Raw genomic sequence first — 19,221 nt, 5'->3', positions numbered from 1 at the left:
TGAGTAACTAAGAAAAAGCATTGAAGTACTTATTCAAGTCTGACACTCACTCAGTGCCCAATAAAATATTCCAAGGAAACTAAGGATAAAGGTCTGTCAAAATTATAATTCAAGAAGATACACGCACTGCTATGTTCATAGCAGCACTATTTACAATAGCCAAGATATGGAAACAACCTAAATGTCCATTGACAGATGAATGGATAAAGAAGATACGGTACATATATACAATGGAATGTTACTCAGCCATAAAAAAAGAATGAAATAATGCCATTTGCAGCAACATGGATGGACCTAGAGATTATCATACTAGGTGAGGTCCGAAAGAGAAAGACAAATACCATGTGATATCACTTATATGTGGAATCTAAAATATGACACAAATGAACTTTACGAAACAGAAACAGACTCACAGACATAGAAAACAGACTTGCAGTTGCCAAGGAGTAAGGGAGGTGGGGAGGAGGGATAGAGTGGGAGTTTGGGGTTAGCAGGTGTAAGCTATTACCTATAGAATGGATAAACAGCAAGGTCCTACTGTATAGCACAGGGAACTATTTTCAATACCCTGTGATAAACCATAATGGAAAAGAATATAATAAAGAATGTATACATATGTATAACTGAATCACTTTGCTGTACTGCTAAAACTAATATAACACTGTAAATCAACTATACATCAATTAAAAAAAAAAAGAATAGATGTCTGTAACTCTGAAAAGTAAATTTCCCTAAATATATGTGTATAGAATAACCCTGACCAGGGCTGGCCTTTGGCAAAATGTAACCAATTTTGCCTCCTAACCTTCTCTTTTCTGTCTTCTCCCATATCATCCCCCCACTCGTCCTTGCTCTGCACCTCCCTCCCTATATCCAGACTTGTTTGGGGGAAAAATTGCAATCAGCTCCTTCACTAGTCTAAGGTGTTAATTACAGCATGCATTCTGCAGGAACACTGGCTCCTTAACAACAGCAAGGTCCTCAGTCAAAAAGGAACCTCAAAGGGTGGAGTTCTGAGCCCTGTCAGCCCTGCCCTGGTTCCCCCATGCTCAGGCCTGCGGCTCTGTGTGGGCCCTGTACTGGACCCTGCTAGATTGTGTTGGCTGCTCTGGCTTGAGCTAGAAGTCAGGAGCCCTGGGCGCTCAACCTGCGTCTCCCTGGCCACCTGAAATTTCGGGAACCAACACATTCTCTGTGAGCCCTAGTCACCAGCTGTCGTCATGCCGGACAAATCCTGGTGTCCGAGCCAACTCACTCATGGGGCAGAGCAGCTGTTCCCAGGTTGCATTATTCTGGGGGGTTCTAGGAAGATGAGCTTGGTCCAAAGACTACATATCTCCCACTCCCCAGCCACCCCCAAATCTCTACCTGCTACCACCTTGATAGAGTTCTTTCTTTCAAATACCTATGGAGGGTGATAACCTTTAAGGCTTTGTTAGTCGTTAAAACATTAGTGTGAATTAGCTTATCAGATAAGTAAAATGGACATCAAATAAGTCTCACGGATTATAGGAGAACAAGTAATATTGATGAGAGGTGGGGGGCATGAACAACAGGCTGGGTGAAGAGGCTCACGCGAGCATTGGTAATGGCCGGAAGCATCTCACGGAGGCACCGCGTAGAAGAAAAGGCAGTTATAAACATTAATGGAGCACCTACTATATGTCAGGCATGCTACCAGGCAAAAGCCCCAAGAAAAATGCATTAATAATGTAGTCAACGCTGCCCACACTTTCCCTTGCTGAGCATAGCTGCAGGGTGATCGTAACTTAAGAGACCGGAATCTCCACTCCCACCTCCCACGCCGCCACATCTCAGACACTGCAGGTCCCAGAGGCCTTTCCCAGGGCGAGCTCCTCACAGAGCTAAGCAGAGCATCTGGCTCTCAGGATACAGATGTGTCACACAGCCAGCTTTCGGTTGCAAACCCATGGGCATCTGTTCCAAGGCTGCAGGGAAAACTGTCTAGGTTAAACATTTTCAAAGAAGTACATCGGTTTCCAATATGGCACCTTCCTGAGGGATTTTCACGTGTCATTTTAACTGTAGATGTTTGTAGTGGCTGACTCTGAAACGCAGCCCCTAGGTGACATGAGGCCCTGATATACGGAGTTCAGAAGTCCAATGATCCCAGACAAATGGCAGGTAATACACGCCACCACTGTCCATTAAACCCATTTACGACTGCCGGGTCAGTGCTGTGCCAGGTGGGAGCCCACACGCACTTGGTCCCCTGCACCGGGCATACTTTGGACTCCCTGGCTCTTGTTTCCTGGTATCAGGAAGCCCCTGACCTTCCTCCTCCCCTGAGTAGCTGAGCCCTGCCCCTCTGTGGAACGTAAGGAGGCAGAGAACACTGCTGGCAGCACCTGAGCTTCAGTGGGAAGTGCATGGCGGCCCATTTATCCTCCCAGCTGAGCCGTCCTGTCTTCTGGGCCAGCCTTTCCGGCCCACTCAGCTCCGTCCTCCACAAAGCTGTTGGTGTGATTCTCCCAAGACACAAATCTGCCTATGGCACTCCCACGGCCTCAGGTTATCCTTAGCCTGAAATCACAGTGGTAGCAGAAATAATAACAGCTCCAACAATAACCACAGAGTTATAGGTAACGTGAAGTGAGCTCCGCTCACGGCGTGCCAAGCATGCTTCCCCAAGCGCGGGTGCTGTCTCTTATTCAGTTCCCACAACAGCTGGGAGGGCAGGTGGCAGAGAAGGGGGTGGAGAGTCGGAAAGGTGAGGTCACTGGTCACAGTCACAAGGCTAGCAAGTCAGGCCGCCACCAGGCATCAGGTTCAAGTTCTGCTGACTTCAGAACCCGTGTTCTCAACTGCTATACCATTTGGCCTCATGGGGTCAGGACCTGAACTTTCCCCATCACAGCTCTGAGCACACTGCATCCCAGTTGTCTGTCAATTTGCTGGGTCTGAGCTCCTCCAGGCCAGGGACTGTGCTGATTCACATTTACTTCGCCAGCACCCAGCAGGGGTCTTGGCACCCGATTGGTGCTCAATCAATGGCTGACAGGGTAACGGATGGATGAGCGCGTGAATGAATCCATCGATCCGAATCAAACCCTGGCCTTCTCCAGGAACCTTGTCTGCTTATCGAAACCCCCAGCGTAATCTCATTTCTCTAAATTCCTCCAGCACTTTTTTCTTGTATAATAGTTAATTGCACTCTGTCCTCCAACATGCAATGCTTTTGTCTGTAAGTTACTGATGCCTCCCCAAGCCAACCATAAGCAACATGGGCAAGGATGGCATTTAACCCTTCTTTTCCCGAGTCACCTAGCTCAGGTTGAGCACCTAGCTCTGGGTAAGTACGCCGAGTAGTTCATTCTGACCCAGGAGCGGAAAACAGAACGTGAGGACACCCACCGTGGGAGGACTGACCCTTTGTTCTTTCTGTCCCCCTCCCCTGCAGGAGCCTCCTCTGGCATCATCGACCTCTTGCCGTCCCCCAGCGCCGCCACCAACTGGACCGCAGGACTGCTGGTGGACAGCAGCGAGATGATCTTCAAGTTCGACGGCAGGCAGGGTGCCAAGATTCCTGACGGGGTTGTACCCAAGAACCTGACGGATCAGTTCACTATCACCATGTGGATGAAGCACGGCCCCAGCCCTGGCGTGAGAGCTGAGAAGGAAACCATCCTCTGCAACTCAGATAAAACCGGTGAGTCTTGCATCCAGCCCTCCTGGCATCTGCCCCCTATGTCCCAGCTGGTCAGGCACGGCCACGGCCACCAAGGGCGTGGGAGAAAAGCGGGAGGGTGAGAGGGGCCCTGGGAAAATATTCTGGTCTCTGGTTTTCTGGCTGATGATTTCCTCGCCTTGGGGTAGAGCAGGACCAGGAAAGGGAGGCAGGGTACAGACACAAAGAGTCAAAAAGCTGGGATTGGTGGTTTTCAGACTGGGTTCTTCAGAACCCCAGCATCCCCAGAAGTAACTTAGGGCTGCTGTATGAGGTGGGGTTGCGGGAGGAGGCTTCATCCTTACTTCAAGCAAAGCAGCTCTACCTTCACTATTATATTAATATATAGACAGATTTCCAGAAGTTTATTTTCAATGAAAGGGTCCTGCTAATTTACAACAGCAGTTTGAAAATCACTGCTGTGCATAATGATGATAGCTAAGCTTTGTTAGGCATTTTTCAGCTTGCTGAGCCTGTGTAAGGCAGTTCACAGCTTGGTGGTTAAAAACACTCCACCACTTGTTGGCTGTGTGATCTCGGGCAAGTGGGTTAACCTCTCTATGCCTCACTTTCTCAGTCTATAAAATGGGCATTATAGTATTATCTACCTCGTAGGGTTTTTATCAGGATTAAATGACGATGTATGTATAGCGCAGTAGAACAGTACCTGACGCGCCGGAAGTCTAATCTGTGTTAGCTCTTCCTATTCTAAACAGTGCCTCACATCTCTACAAACAATTTTACGAAAGCATTATTGTGTTTCCTGTTTTAAGGATAAGGAAACATCCCTGAGACGTTAAGTAACTTGTCCCAAGTTATTCAGCTGGTAAGTATCAGAACTGGAATGTAAGCTTAGATCCAGCTAACTCCATCACTATTCTCTGGTCACCACACCCCACGTGCAAACACATACACACACAAATACTCTGATATCTTATGAAAATGTTATGTCTATCTTAAATTGTAAGTCCACATTTTCCCATTTCAAATGCTCCTCTTGTTAAAATACCCCAAATAAATGATAACTCCTCTACACTACAGCAGATAGTGCAGTGAGAAGACAGGATAGAAGAACGGCTGACCATTCAGCTTTGCTACTGAACAGCCAGAGTTCACATGGCAGCTTTTCCACTACTTAAGGAAAATCGAGGAGTTGCTAATCTCACTGAGCCTTAGTTTCCCCATATGTAGAATGGGGAAAATAAACATGAAATAAGGTATGAAATCACTTAGCAGCTCCAGTTAAAAAATCTGTGCTCGACTAATTAACCTGTTGTTATTGTCATAATCATTATTATTTCTAGTTTTATTCCACATTATACTACTACCAGGACCCCACATTTCCTGTTTCAATCAATATTTGCGGTAAAAGCCAATGTATTTTCTGGATATAGAAACTGAAACAGGGGGAGTTGCCCAACTTTTCCCAGTCATATGGTGAATCTGTGTCAGAGCCAGTGCCAAGGATTTGTTTTCCAGATCCTTCGTATAGGAAGGACCCCACAGACCTGCTTAAGGTGGCACTGAGGTTTGGGACTGGGTCCAGAGCTCAGCCCAGGACCCCAGGAATCACCCTGTGGCCCCATCTTCACAGTGTCTGGTGGGGTGTCCCCACCATGATCCAGAGCCAGCATCAAGGAGACAATGGCTTAGGAGTATACAGATGCATGCAAAGCAGCCCTGGCTGGGGTTAGCGCCCACACACATATAGTCCTTTCTGAAATGTATCAAATACCCCTGGGAGGCAGGCCTGACAAATATAGACCTCTGGCTTACACAGGAGGAAATTAGAATATGAAAGGTTGAGCAACTGGCCGAGGATAACACAACCGATTATCAAAGGAACACACTTGGCCCCAGCTCCTCTGGCCGGCGTTTCAGGTCCACGCTACTAGACCAGCGGCTCTCAACCCTGCTCTGCACTAGAATAACCTGGCGGCCTTGTAAAAGTACCTAGATGCCAGGGCCCAGCCCCAGCTCAGGAAGTCGGAGTTTGGGCGATTCTTTTGTGCAGCCATGGCTGAAAACTCTGCATTAGACGATGATGCCTCACTTTCATCAGGGCAGCACCCCGAACAGGCATGTCAGCCCCTCCAACCCGCAGGTTCTGGCTCTGCTCAGCTTTGGGCTCAGTATAAAGTAACCCTTTGCAAATCAGTTCAACGCTGGCACGAGAAAAGATGCGGAAGATTTTCCTCTAATTTCTCTGACTTAAAAAAATACCTATGGATATCTCCTTGCCCTAAATAAAAAATTATCAGGAACAAATTAAAACTTGATTAGAGCTTTTATATGTCAGAAAAATGTCCAAGTTATAAAAGCTACACAGGTTTATAACAGGCAGCCTAAAAAACACAGAAGAGTATAAAAGAATACAAAAGTCACCTAAAATTCTAATACTTGGAGGGATTTTCTGTTAACAGTTGGTATATTTCACTACCAAATGAAATATTATTTTTACTTCTATGTATATGTAGAATGTTGTTACAGTTTTCCATCTATTTTTATAATACATGTGATACCATTATGTTATGTTTCTCTTAAATAACATTACATATATCCAGATCATTTCTCTATGTGATAAAATATTCTTTAAAAATAAGAATTACATGACAGTCTTCTGTTACTAGGCTTTATTATACTTCATTTAACTGGCTCCCTTTTGTTAGACATTTAGATTGTCTCCTTTTAAATGCAAATAAAACAATGCTGTAATAGGCATTCTTGTAATATGTAACAAGCATTCTTGTATATGCCTGTATGGATGCTTCTGATTATTTCCTGACCAGAAGCTGAATTACTGAGTCAAAAAATATAAATGTTAGGAAGGCTATCGACGTAAATTACCAAGTCGCCCTTAGTGAAAATTGCACTGGTTTCCATCTTGTCCACTAATTAAAACTTACCAATGCTGGCCTATCATGAAGTAACTTATTAATAGTTGGATAACAGAATTGATTAGTCACCAAGGGCTAATTGCAGTTTTCAGAAAGAAAGAAAACCACTCTCACCACCAACAAGAAGCATCTCGATGACTAACCACTCTCACCACCAACAAGAAGCATCTCGATGACTAACACCCTTTCATCAGTTTTTCCTCCTGCCATTGTCCAGCAACCCGAGGTGGGGCCGGGGAATGAGGTTGCTCAGCTTTGCCCAGACATTCGGGGACTCAAGATACTTCAATTATTTATCGCTGCCATTTTCAACCACAGAACAGAAAGTTAGAATAGAGGGTTGAACACAGAAGGGTTTTATTAGCTAGACCAGAAAGTGGTGTGCCTCACTTCTACTCACACTTTCTGGGCCAGAATTTGTTCCCAAGGCTCCACCTAACCACGGGAGAAGCAGTGATATAAGTTAAGCTACGTGCCTAGGAGCAAAGGAAACAAGGTTAGCTGAATACCCAGCAATGGCTCTACCGCAAGGATACTGCGTGAGGCACTGGTGCCCCCTCCAACACCACCTTTGTTGGCCCTTATCTTTCCATTCCTGGTGTGAGCAGTTTCTTTCCTGCTCTGTCTTAGAAACTTCTCTCCCCACATATATCTGCTCCTCCTGCAGGACCCCTTCTTCCTGGCACGCAGCTCTCTTGCTAACTCTGAGTTTCATCTGAATGATACGTGCCACCTGTAGTGCTAGCTACTTTCATACAGGGCTTTCCAAGACAGAGGGGCCAACCTGGTCCAGCAATCACCAGATGACAGAGGCAGAGGTGCCAGCCTGATAGAGCGTGCTGGGATGGTCCCCCAGCCTGCTGGGAAAGAAACACTCCCACACTTCCAGGGATGCCCAGAAAACCACTCAGAGAGACCGAGGTTGTCTGAGGTAGAGAGGAGGTGGGAATTTCACTCCCAGCTGCCTGTTGACTGAGCTGCAAACACTTGTACATCTGCTCCAGGCTGGTGTTGGAGCCGAGCCCAGGAGAGCTCTGGGGAAGTTTGACTCGTGTCCCAGGAGTTGAGGGTACATGAAAGCTGGACTTGACTCTTGCCCAGGGGGTGTGAAGGCAAGAGGCTGATGGGGGCTGCCTCAGCAGTGGGGTGAGAAGAGAGGGGCAGCGGGGGAGGGGCGGCCCTACTACAATTTGGTGGAACACAGATGTTTCTGTTCTAGTCATGGGAACCAAATGGGCAACCAGAAATGGTCACAGCTACAGCCAAGAGGTCTGCATGCCAGGAAGAGGGGATCCAGCAGCAGGAGCAGATGTGGGCAGGAGGGAGAAGTGACCAAGGGAGGGCAATCATGAAAGGTGTCATGAACATCATGAAAGGAATCATGAAAACATCACTTACACCAGCAATGGAGAGGTAAGAGCCAAGAAAGGTGGGATTGAAGCTGGCACTAATGTCCCAGGAAGGACTGCATCACTTACCAGATCAATTCCTATGTAAAGATTATAACAGGCCCTTTCTTATGGGTTTGGGGAGGTGGGGAAAGGAGGGCTAAAAACATATTTCACCGGGGCCCAAACCCACTTCCGTGGCCATGGGGGATCTCTGCAGAGCCTCTCCAAAAACCAGCCAGGGCACCCATGAAGGAGCCCATATGTAGACACCCACGTGACAGAGGACACTGGACATCCCTGGGAAAATGACAAACTTCACTGCTTCTTTAAAGAGACTCCACTTCTTTCCTTCTTATCTGCTTTCCCCTGCCCCTGACCATGACTGGAGCTGGAGGAGATTCAGGGAATGAAGGAAGAGTAAAAGAACACACCTTCCTCATCCTTTCCCCACTGGCGGCCACCAAACCACAGGGAGAGGCTGAGTAGCGAAGAGGGGAAGATCTTTTAACTGATGAGACACTGGTGTTTGGTTTGGAGAGAACCCTTACAGACGATTTTAATATCTGAAAGTGACCAGAAGACGTTAGGATCTACCAGAAACGTGGGCAAAGAAAGGGAGGGGAGTTGCCAGGGAGAACACTGAAGGACAGGGAAAGAAGTGAAGCTGATTTCTGAGTGTATCATGTCACCAGCGCCGTGAAGAGCCAGTTACCCTGGTGTGGGTGGTGACCCCAGGGACCCAGCTCAGGGAGGGCGGTGGAGGGAGGAACCTCTGGAGGGAGGCCAGGAGATACTCCTGTGAGGTCTGTCCTTTCATTCTTCTTCCACCTCTTCACCACAACCTCTCCTGACTCCAAATGAAGCTAAAGGGGAGAAATATGCCCTCTATATCTTCCTGATAGTTATCAGCAGAAACTATAGGAAATCAGTTTAAGCAATAGTGAGGGGAAAAAGAAGTATTTAGTAAAATCCCCATAACCAGACCTGGGTGTTTCTTCGATGCAAAGGTGGAGTGGTCACCCGAACGTTGGCCTTGGCCAAACCTACAACACTTGGCAACTAAACAGTCTCTTTCCTTCCATCCTTTGGTTGCATCCTGAAGAATGGTAATGCTTTTGTGAAAACAGCATCTGACACTATTTTGTTATGTTATCATGGTCACGAGGCAGTGTAATAGTCCTTGTAATAACTAACAGTCATTGAGCATCTGTTCTGGGCAGATGCTTTACACGCATTTCCTCATTGTATCAAGATGCTTTCAGTTACAAGGAACAGGGAATACAGATCAAACTGATATCAGATGATTAAAAATCAAAATAATAAAGAGAATGTAGGGTTCTTGTAACTAAAAGTGGCCAGAGCTAAACAGCTTCAGGTAAAGTGTGATCAAGGTCCTGGGTCCTTTTCTCTGCAATTTTTCAGATCTGCTGCCATATGTATATCAATTTCATGTTAGCAAATATGGCTGCGGCAGCTCCAAGCTTCCCAGTTATATACTGCAACTTCTAGAGAGAGGTGGTGGTCTCTTCTATTTGCTTTCTGCTAAGAGATAGAGAGTTCTTTCCCAGAACTACTCAGAACAGCTCCAGAATCACTGGACTGACTTGAGTCACTTTCCTGACAGAAGCCCCATGGCCAGGAGAATGGCCTGCACTACTGAACTCGGGCCCGGGTCCTGAACCACTTGCTGTGGCAGGGGGCTTTTCATGAGCTTATTTGGCTGAAATCAACTGAAAGCCCAGGCCTAGAAGTGGGACTGGTGTTGATTCCTCTCACTCATACCTCCATGGGCAAGGTTTGTACAGGATGTGCAAGAATCAATCACAATATCCTATTCTCATGATACATTAGGATAGCCCAGCATCCCTGTCATGATACAATGAAGGAAATCAAACCTCTAAGAGGCTGAATAACTTTCTCAGCATCATCTAGAGATACAGCTCCACCCCAAGTCTCTCTGAGTCTAGGGCCCATGCTCTTTCTGCTGTATCTGGTTACCTGCTCATTAGCCCAATATTTATGGAACATGTGCATCATATTAGATTTCTGTGTGTGCTACTATGTGTGAGTCCTCTGAGCATTGGTCGAAGAACAGTTCTTCCCCTTCCCATGGCTGTTATCTTGTGACTATAGGACATCATGGCTGGGACCCATGATGTGAATTTTTTTTTAAGCAGGAAAGGAAGTTTTTTTATCAGGGGAGAGAAAAGTCCCATCTGTTGTCGTGTATGGGGAAAGAACTATTTATTCATTGCTTTGGAAATTTAGGGAACTATGTCTAATGCTGGGAAATCAATGTCCCCTCCTCCCAGCAACTAAAAGTGAGGCAGCTTTCCTTAACTGCACACAGATTAGGCAGAAAAGGAGACATGCTCTGTGGTTGCTGCTGGCAAGCCTGATGAAATAAAATAAAAGCCCAGAACTCTGCGAGAATCCAGCTATGTTAAAGGAACCCAGAGTGGCTGATGTGATTGTCAGAGAGGCCCTTTGACCCTCCCGGAAGTATATGTAAAAAAAAACAAAAAGAGCTTGTGAACCTATGTAATTTTATCCAGGATCTGATGCAGTATCTGAGTATAAGTTAGGTTGGTATTTAAAGCCCAAATGGCTTCTCAGCAGAAGTTTTGCTGTGAGCTTTCTTGAATCTTCCTCTTTCATTTCAGAGAGCTCCACTATGTGTGTTCTAGAACTATTTATTAGACCCAGTTGTAAAAGAGAAAACTGGAATGCCTGTTTCTTTGTTTTCTGAGGTGTGCTAAGTGATGGAGCGGAGATCAGCACAGGGAATCTGGAACCCCTCAAATCCTCTTTCTGCTTTTCAGAAATGAACCGGCACCACTACGCCCTGTACGTGCACAACTGCCGCCTTGTCTTCCTCTTGCGCAAGGATTTCGACCAGGCAGACACCTTCCGCCCCGCGGAGTTCCACTGGAAGCTGGACCAGGTATGGCGCTCATAGCGCGCTTGCTCCCTGCTCACCCAAGTGCGGGGATGGCTGGTGTGGTCCAGGGATGATGGCAGTGGGTAGGCATCTCACGGTTCTGGTCACTTGCTGATTTGGGGGAAAACCAGCTCTGGGAAACACACAGCATCTTAAAGTCAGGATGGAAATTGCAGCCTTAAAGACCAGTCGGAGGTGGGGAGGGCCACACTTCCCGGCTAGAACCTGCACCCGTCAGTAGGTACCAGCGTGCATCTTGTCGACTTTCTCCGCGCGGAGCTCCTGGGAAGCTGATCCTCTCGATCCCCAGGCCCAGTTTCTGATCTTCGTTAGCGCATATTTATGTCATAAATGTTCCGTGTCTCCTCTTTGATGCTCTCTTTGGGTGACGGTGCGGCCTCGCTTTTGGTGACACAGGTTGAGAACAGGGACCTGAGGACTTTGAAGTCATCAGTGACACAGTGCCCTGTGAGCAGTTCATGTTCTTTTCTGAAGTGGGAAAATCTCTGCCTCACTCCAGAGCCTTCTGACTTGTGATCACAAGGGCCGCTGTGTCGTACTTGTTAATGACAAATGAAGTGTCTGGTTGGAATCAAAAGCTTTGAAGTGTCTGTTTCGGAGGGCTGTGCAGCGCTGAGATTGCGGAGGTGGCACTTCTCTGGGTGGCCGTGCCGCTGAAGAAGTGTCAGTGCAGCAAGCCCAGAGTTGGCCTTTGCTTAGATTTGAAGGTGGGGGGCATGAATTTTTGTTCAATGGTTTTACATTGTCAGAAGGGAGGGTGGCAGTCGGCAGGGAAGAGGGTCATCAAATGGATGCTGCTTAATGAAGCAGATGAAATGATCCTCATTCTCCTGCATCTCTTTTTTGCTTTCTTTCTGTTCAACCCATATTCTGGGAGCTTCTGGGGACCCCAGTCTTGTTTTCTCCCTCCAAACCCCCCTGTGGGTGCCACCTGCCTCATCTTATTAATTAATTAATTTATTTATTTATTTTTGGCTGTGTCGGGTCTTCGTTTCTGTGCCAGGGCTTTCTCCAGTTGTGGCAAGTGGGGGCCACTCCTCATCACGGTGCACGGGCCTCTCACTATCGCGGCCTCTCTTGTTGCGGAGCACAGGCTCCAGACGCGCAGGCTCAGTAATTGTGGCTCACAGGCCTAGTTGCTCCGCGGCATGTGGGATCTTCCCAGACCAGGGCTCGAACCCGTGTTCCCTGCACTGGCAGGCAGACTCTCAACCACTGCGCAAACAGGGAAGCCCCACCCCCCATCTTGTCTCGGGCTGAACATTTCATAATCCTTTCCCTTCTCTTTCCCAATTACCTGTGTCTACCCCACCCTCTCCCTTTTCTACTTAAGCCTCAGACCCCCAGTGGGGCGGATCTCAGAGTGTGTCACTGGGAAGCATGCCAAAAGGAACTCATTTCCACCAAGATGAGTATGACTGCTACCCCCCTTCCTCCATACAGAAGTACTGACATATGCTCTTTAAAAGAGAGATTCATTAACCTCAGGGAATGTCTCAATGGTGGAACATCAGGCAGCGTGACAAGGTCAAGGATGCCAGGCTGATGCAAAAGATGTTTGAGAGAGCCCTGTGGCAACTGCCTAATCCATTCTCAGTAAATCTCATCCTGCTGGACCCCGGGGTTTGGGAAATATGGCATCTGGATTAATATATGTTCCTCTGAATTAGGAATTCTGGGTCTTGCAGAAATTATGCTATCTTGACATTGTTTTTTTGACTTCCCGGCAGCCTCTCAGCTAACTTCCAAAATGCCATTTGGCTTATATGGGATGTTTTTATAAATACGTAATGTGAATTGAGGTGAATTAAAATAAATTCCATATCATGAGGGGCTTTAATAAAAAAACATTGCTATACTGGCTGAGATCATTATAGATGCCCTGCAGCATTTCCTAAGATGGGATTGAGAAGCACTGATACAGGCAAATGAAGTCACAGGGTTTGGAATTTAAAATAGGTGAGGAAGGAATTCTGGTTCTAGAGATAAAAAATATAGTGAATCTAGGAATTCTGAAATCTATTCCCAAAGTGGTGAATTGAAGGAGGGGCTGAGAGTCACTGAATACCTTCCAAACTACTCTGATCTCATTTATTACCATTCATGGGTGCCCGCTCTGTGCCAGGCATGCTGCATGAGTGACTCAATCTCATCTCTGCCCCAGTTCTGCCAGGTGGATAATATGAGGCAGGAGACCACAGTCCAGTAACTTGCCCAAGGTCACACAGCAAACCATGGCTAGGACCTGCTTTTATGCTGCCTCTTTGGTGCGCTTGCTAATTAAAATTTTAATTGTTTTTATTTTTTAATTTAAAATTAATTTAGAGATAGGAATTATGCAAAGTGCAAAATGTTTATAGTCTTGATGAAACCCTATGAAACTGTCAAATCTTCACTTTGCTCAAGCTCAGTCTTCCGTGTCTTAGTCAGCTTGGGCTGCCACAACCAAATACCACAGCCTGGGTGGTTTAAACAACAGACATTTATTTCTCACAATTCTAGACGCTGGGAAGTCCAAGATCAAGGTGCCAGCCAATTCCATCCCCCCGTGAGGGCCCTCTTCCTGGCTGTAGACAGCAGCCTTCTCACTGTGTCCTCACATGGCCGAGAGAGCTTAGGTACATTTCCTTCTTCTTATAAGGTACGAGCCCTATTGGATTAGGGCCGCATCCTTATGACCTCATTTAACCTTCATTACCTCCTAATGAAGGTTGAGCCCTTTCTCCAAATACAGCCGTGTTGGGGGTTAGGGCTTCAACATATGAATTTTGCAGGGACATAATTCAGTCTATAGCATTCTTCTACTAAAGAAATTAACATTAAAAAATGTAAAGGCTGCCTATTGATGACCAGAAGCCCCAGCTCACTTGGACAGCTGCTCATGCCCTGAAAGGAGCCACAGTGCGTGGGATATAAGAAACCTCCACCAAACTCATGCTAGCAATCCAGTGGTATATACAGACAAGCCCAGATTTCTCTGTCCCCTATTTAGCTCCCTATGTAGACAGAAACTTACCAGAAGTTTCTTGGAAGTAAATCACTTGATGCCCAAACTGAGTATACCTGATAAAGTATCCTCTCTCAGGAAGCCATCCCAGGTCACCCTTTGAGTAGTTTGCCTCTCCTCTGTGCTCCCCAGACTCCCCAATACCTACTCTATCCTAGTGACCCATTTGTCCTTCCTCTCTGCTCACTTGGTGCTGAGATCCTGGCGGGCAGGACTGTGTCTTACTCTCTCCAAATTCTCAGTGCAAATTGTAGCCCTGAGCACACAGTTGGTGCCCAGTAAAAGCTGGCATAACGATGAAGGGATACTGAGATCAAAAGAAAGGAGAAATGAAGTGACAGAGGGAGAGAGGGAAGAAGAAAAGGAAAATTGAGATCTTTTAAAACCTCCTGGTGATTAATTGATTGTTTGATCCATTTTTATGGAACATTTTAAAATTCTAAAATTTTACCATTTTTACTCTCTGGGTCTGAAACGTTCAGCTTTGATCTTGATAATATATTATTTCAAAGATCTCACTGATTTTACCACCAGTGGCTCTGTAACTGTTACAAAACTTTCTGGCCTTGGCCAGAAAGGGCTCAAGCCAGTCTAATGTATTGTGTATATTCAAATTCCTGGCCCACCTTAGGGATTCCAGAGCATAATAAATGTTCTACTGCCTGATGGGACCTCATTTATTCTGAGCATAAACTGTGTGCCAGGCTCTGCAGCTAAATTAAAGCCTCTGCTCTCTGGAAGTATCCATGATAATGGGGCAAACAAACACATAAACAGACAGTGTACAATCCTATCTACAGTCCTATGTGATGTTTGCTGGGACAGAAGGCAGGGGCCCAGGTAGGGGGAGTCTGTGGGAGCCCATTCCAGAGGCACCTGTCACTGGGAAGGATGGGAGGGCTCAAAGGTGTGGAGCCAGGTAGCTGGCAGGGAATGAGTAGGAGGGCCATCTTCAGGGTACTGTAAACTTTCTGTGTGTCAGGGCACAAGGACAGGGTGGAAGGGGAAGGTGTTGACAGTGTTATGGAACCTGGACTTGGGTCCTCTCGCCTGCATGCAGTAAAGCCAATCTACTGACACAGGTTATGGTGAAGGAAAACACAGCATTTATTGCAGGGTGCCAAGCAAGGAGAATGGGCAGCTCATGCTCAAAAGACCCGAACCCATGAATGGCTTTCAGGGAAGAGTTTTTAAAGGCAGTGTGAGAGAGGGGCCCTCAGCGTACATGATCAGCTCGTGCACAATTCTCAGATTGGTTGGCATCAAGGTGAAGTTTCAAGCATCACCAATCTTCTGGTTTCAACCAGTCTGGAGTCCACTTGCTCTTGGTCAGTAGTTTTCATCTGGTGGGTCTGCTTCCTATAAAACAACTTAGGAATGTGTGTCAGGCTTTTATCTGTATCTTTCAGGGAACTGGGGGTTCGGTGACTCTGCTATGTGGGTGGTTTATAGTCTCAACTGTTACCAGTTTCCTGGCCCAACAGCTCTTCTTTGTTTCTATATCTTCACATTCCTAATCATTAACTCTTTTAAGCCATTCTAATATTTCGTGTGTATTTAAATTCCTGGCCCACATTAGGGATTCTTTTACGACTCAGGGGAGGCCTGGGAGACTAAAGCAAAAGGCTTTTACTTCAAAAGACAGGGACACAGGGGCTTGGGTACAGTTTCAACAGGTGTTAGGACCCCAGTTTGGAGGAGCAGGTGGGAATTAAATGCCAAGAGGCTTTTTATATCATGTTATTGAGTTGGTAATTTATCCCCAAAGAATGAACCACAATCAAAGCATTTTGTTATTCAATAGAAGACTAAGAATTTGGGGGATGTAAATGTGAGGAATGCTAATATGATGTTCATAAAATGTATCACATTTAAGCAAATGTAACTCAGGCCAGGCCATTCAGTGGGGCCAGTAGCAGGGGTTGTGATAGAATCAGAGTCTTCCACTTCTCTTTCCACAGCCAGGAGATCAAGCACATGACAGATGCTGCTTGTTGGCATGGAAACCAGGGCGTGATAGGTGGGCGGGCCTCCACATAGCTCTTCAGGTGTGTGCCCAGGGAGTGTGGTAGTTGTCACGGAGGAGCTGAGTGCTTCCAAAAAGCCCACCCCTTTGCCCTACACCTCAGAAGGCCTTTGCCAGGGTATATGGACTGCCAAGTAAATCCATTACCAGGCAACCCCAAGAAATGCCCTGGCAATCCAGTGTACCTCTTGAAAAGGGATCATAACGATGAGGAGACTGTCATTTTAATGGGATTTTTACTTATGATCTGCTAATGTAAATCCCTCAAGCCTGCAGTTAGTCATGTGCAAACCCAGACAAGAGCAGAGGAGAAGGCCCAGCTGCCAGCTCACATGGGAAAGTTTTATTAATTCGCAGCCCCTCCTGGCTTTCATGTTATTTGGATATGGTAGACTCAGCATCATGAATTCTAATGATCTGCCCTTTGGACTTGCTGGTGCTAGGAAGGAGACCCACTGATATTTTACAGCCTGTTCACCTATTGGAAGACACAGCTTGAGTGACAGCCTTAATGGACCAATAAGAGGACAGGTGCCCCAGGCTCAGACAGGGAAAAAGATGCATCTCTGAAAAATCACAAGTAGCACAGGAAGCAGAAGTGAGATCCATTCTGTTGGCCATTGCCTTCTCTGTGCCAGAACTTGTAACAGGCACTGGGGGAGAGAAGAAGGATATGAATGACCCTGTTCTGGGAGCCCACAGCCCTGCCCAGATTATGCCCAGTTTTAGAGACCCTGGAGAGCATTTTCCTGCAAGAGTCCCGAATAATCATGGACAGGAGAAGCAGTCAAAGCAAGTATGGATGCCTGGCTGGGTGAATGTAGGTCCTCATTCAGACTCAACCACCACACAACTCCAGGCCACACAAGAATCCAGGCCTGGTGCACTTCCAGTTGTTCAGAAGTGAGAAATCAGATTTCTACAGAAAATCTTCCAATTTTTAATATTTTCTTATTTAAAAACATATCATCAGACCAAACAAATGTTCTGTGGTATACCTTTATACTCTGGTCACTGATAAAAACAAAAACAAAAAAACAACAACCAAAAAACCCCACTATCGTTCGGACACAGGAAAACCACACCATAACATGACTATTTGAGAAGTTTAAACCTTCTTTAATGAGACCCCCTTGTCCTTTCTAAGCGCTTCCTGTCCTAGCCCCTTGCCCCACCCCCCATGAAGAATGCTGGATTCCCAGTATCAGGGGGAGTAGGGGGCATGTCTGGTCCCCAATGGCCCTTCATCACACCCAGAGGAAAGGGGCCAGTGTGAGTGGGGCAGGGTCCCTTAGACCCAGGTGGTCTTCTTTCCTCCCACATAAAGGAGAGAATAAGTCACAGGCCCAAGTTCCCCCTGAAACAAATGACAGAGCCAGGATTTGAGCCAAATACTCACATTTGTCAGGCCAATGCCTTTGCCCATCAGGTCCATTCTACTTGCATAGGAATCTAAAGCTCCTAGAAGAGGCAAAATTCTTTATTCTTGGTGAGAAAAGAGCGTTAGAATGATGTAGAATCAGTTTATTTGCATCTGCTCTTACAGACAAAATGGGAGTCAAATGAGTGAGTTCAGTCATTATTATAGCCAAGTGCCAAGGAGTTAATTAGAGAATGGTCAGTCCAGTCCAGACCAGTCATCTTAATGAGCAAAATAATTGGGCGTTGTCAGTGCTCTAATTCCACATTTAAAGACTAACTCTTGGATGCATTGGCCGTGTTTCCTCTAAAGCAGTGATGCCACCCCACTCACTGTCCTGCCCTGGACACTGGTCTTCAGGGAGACCTGCTTTCCTTTAGGAACATGTGTCCTAAACAGAGGGGGAGGAAGAATGTCCAGAACCTCTTTTGCCTCTCCTTTTGTAGGAATCCCAAATGATGTTTTCTAAGATGCCAACTTGCAGGGTTGTTCTGAATGGATAATGGACATGGGGAGAATCACAAATACAGTGACTCTGATGTCCTTATTTCTCTGTAATACAGAAGGGCCCCCGATAAGCCCCCACTTCTCTGAGTCCCTCTCCTTTCCTCTTCCCATCTCTAAGAACTTCTAGATATTTGGGGAGATGTGACTTCATGGTGTTGGCGGAGAAGGGTCCTCAGACCAACATAGGACACCCTAGGTCCTCTCGGGCTGGGACTGTGCAATGACTGGATTTCCTGCTCTTTGGAAAGGTGACTGCTGATGTGGTCAGCCCAGTTGTTCTGTTTTCTTTAGAGAGGGCACCAATATGCTGGAAATCCACCACTTCAACCCATTCCCTAAGCTGTGTTCTCTCCACCTTAAAGCTCCTTTCCTGGAAACCTTTCATCCTGCCCCATCTCTGTTGCACTGGTTACCTCTATGCCACAATACCTCACCTGGGCTCCTCGGGGTCCCGAGTGAGCCACCTGTGGTAGACAAAATAATGACCCCAAAGATGTCCACCTCCTAATCCCTGAAATCTGTGAATATGTTACCTTACATGGCAAAGGGTCTTTACAGGCATGATTAAATTAAAGATCCTGAGCTAGGGAGATTATCCTAGATTAGCCAAGTGGATCCAATGTAATCACAAGTTTCCTTATAGGAGGGAGGCAGGACGATTAAAGTCAGAAAAGATGTGACAGGAAGCAGAAGTCAGAGTGGTATGGGGCCATGAGCCAAGGAATGCAGCCACCCCTATGAGCCGGGAAAAAAAAGAAACAGATTGTCCATTACAGCCTCCAGAAGGAACACAGCCCTGCTGACACCTTGATTGTAGCCCAGGGAGACTCATTTCAGATTTCTGACCTCCAAAACTGTAAGATAATAAATCTGAGTTGTTTTAACACAAAGGTTGAGGTTATTTCTCATAGCAGCAATAGGAAACGCATACACTGTTCATGAGCTTGGGGAGGCCACCTCCCATCTCCCCGCACTTTACTGAAGTGACCCTGGGCCCAGCTATCCAGGCAGATTCAGAGAACCTTCTGTACCCACAGTGTGTGGTGCCTCTGCCTACCCCCACACCCCTGTCTCTATGGAGCCCCTCCCCTCGGAGGCGTGGCCCTAGGAAGGAGGGAGGAAGGAAGAGGCACTGCCTTTAACATCCCCCATTCACTGCCTACTTTGCTTTTCACCAAGCCTGCTTCCTCACGAGCCTCTGGACTAGGATCCCCAAGGGGCATATTTAGCCTTTCCTTCTGCCCTAAGCCATATTCTTCCTCTAGCCTAAGGTGCCGGCCCCCTCACCAGCCATGATAAGTGGCTCTTATCATCTTCCCTAAA

General features: G+C 46.6%; 1 protein-coding gene across 1 annotated transcript in view; it reads left to right on the top strand.

Annotated features, from left to right (window-relative positions):
* Positions 1-19,221, top strand: part of CLSTN2 (calsyntenin 2) — a 657,417-nt gene that overhangs the window by 536,373 nt on the left and 101,823 nt on the right. The window contains exons 7-8 of the mRNA XM_082392369.1: positions 3,422-3,670; positions 10,799-10,920. Of these exons, the coding sequence (XP_082248495.1) occupies positions 3,422-3,670; positions 10,799-10,920 (371 nt within the window). The remainder of the gene's footprint in view (positions 1-3,421; positions 3,671-10,798; positions 10,921-19,221) is intronic.

Source organism: Balaenoptera borealis (genome assembly GCF_965194805.1).
Source record: "Balaenoptera borealis genome assembly, chromosome: 5".
Lineage (NCBI taxonomy): Eukaryota > Metazoa > Chordata > Mammalia > Artiodactyla > Balaenopteridae > Balaenoptera > Balaenoptera borealis.
Note: the sequence above shows the minus strand (reverse complement) of the source record. Positions and strands in the feature narration are given on the sequence as shown.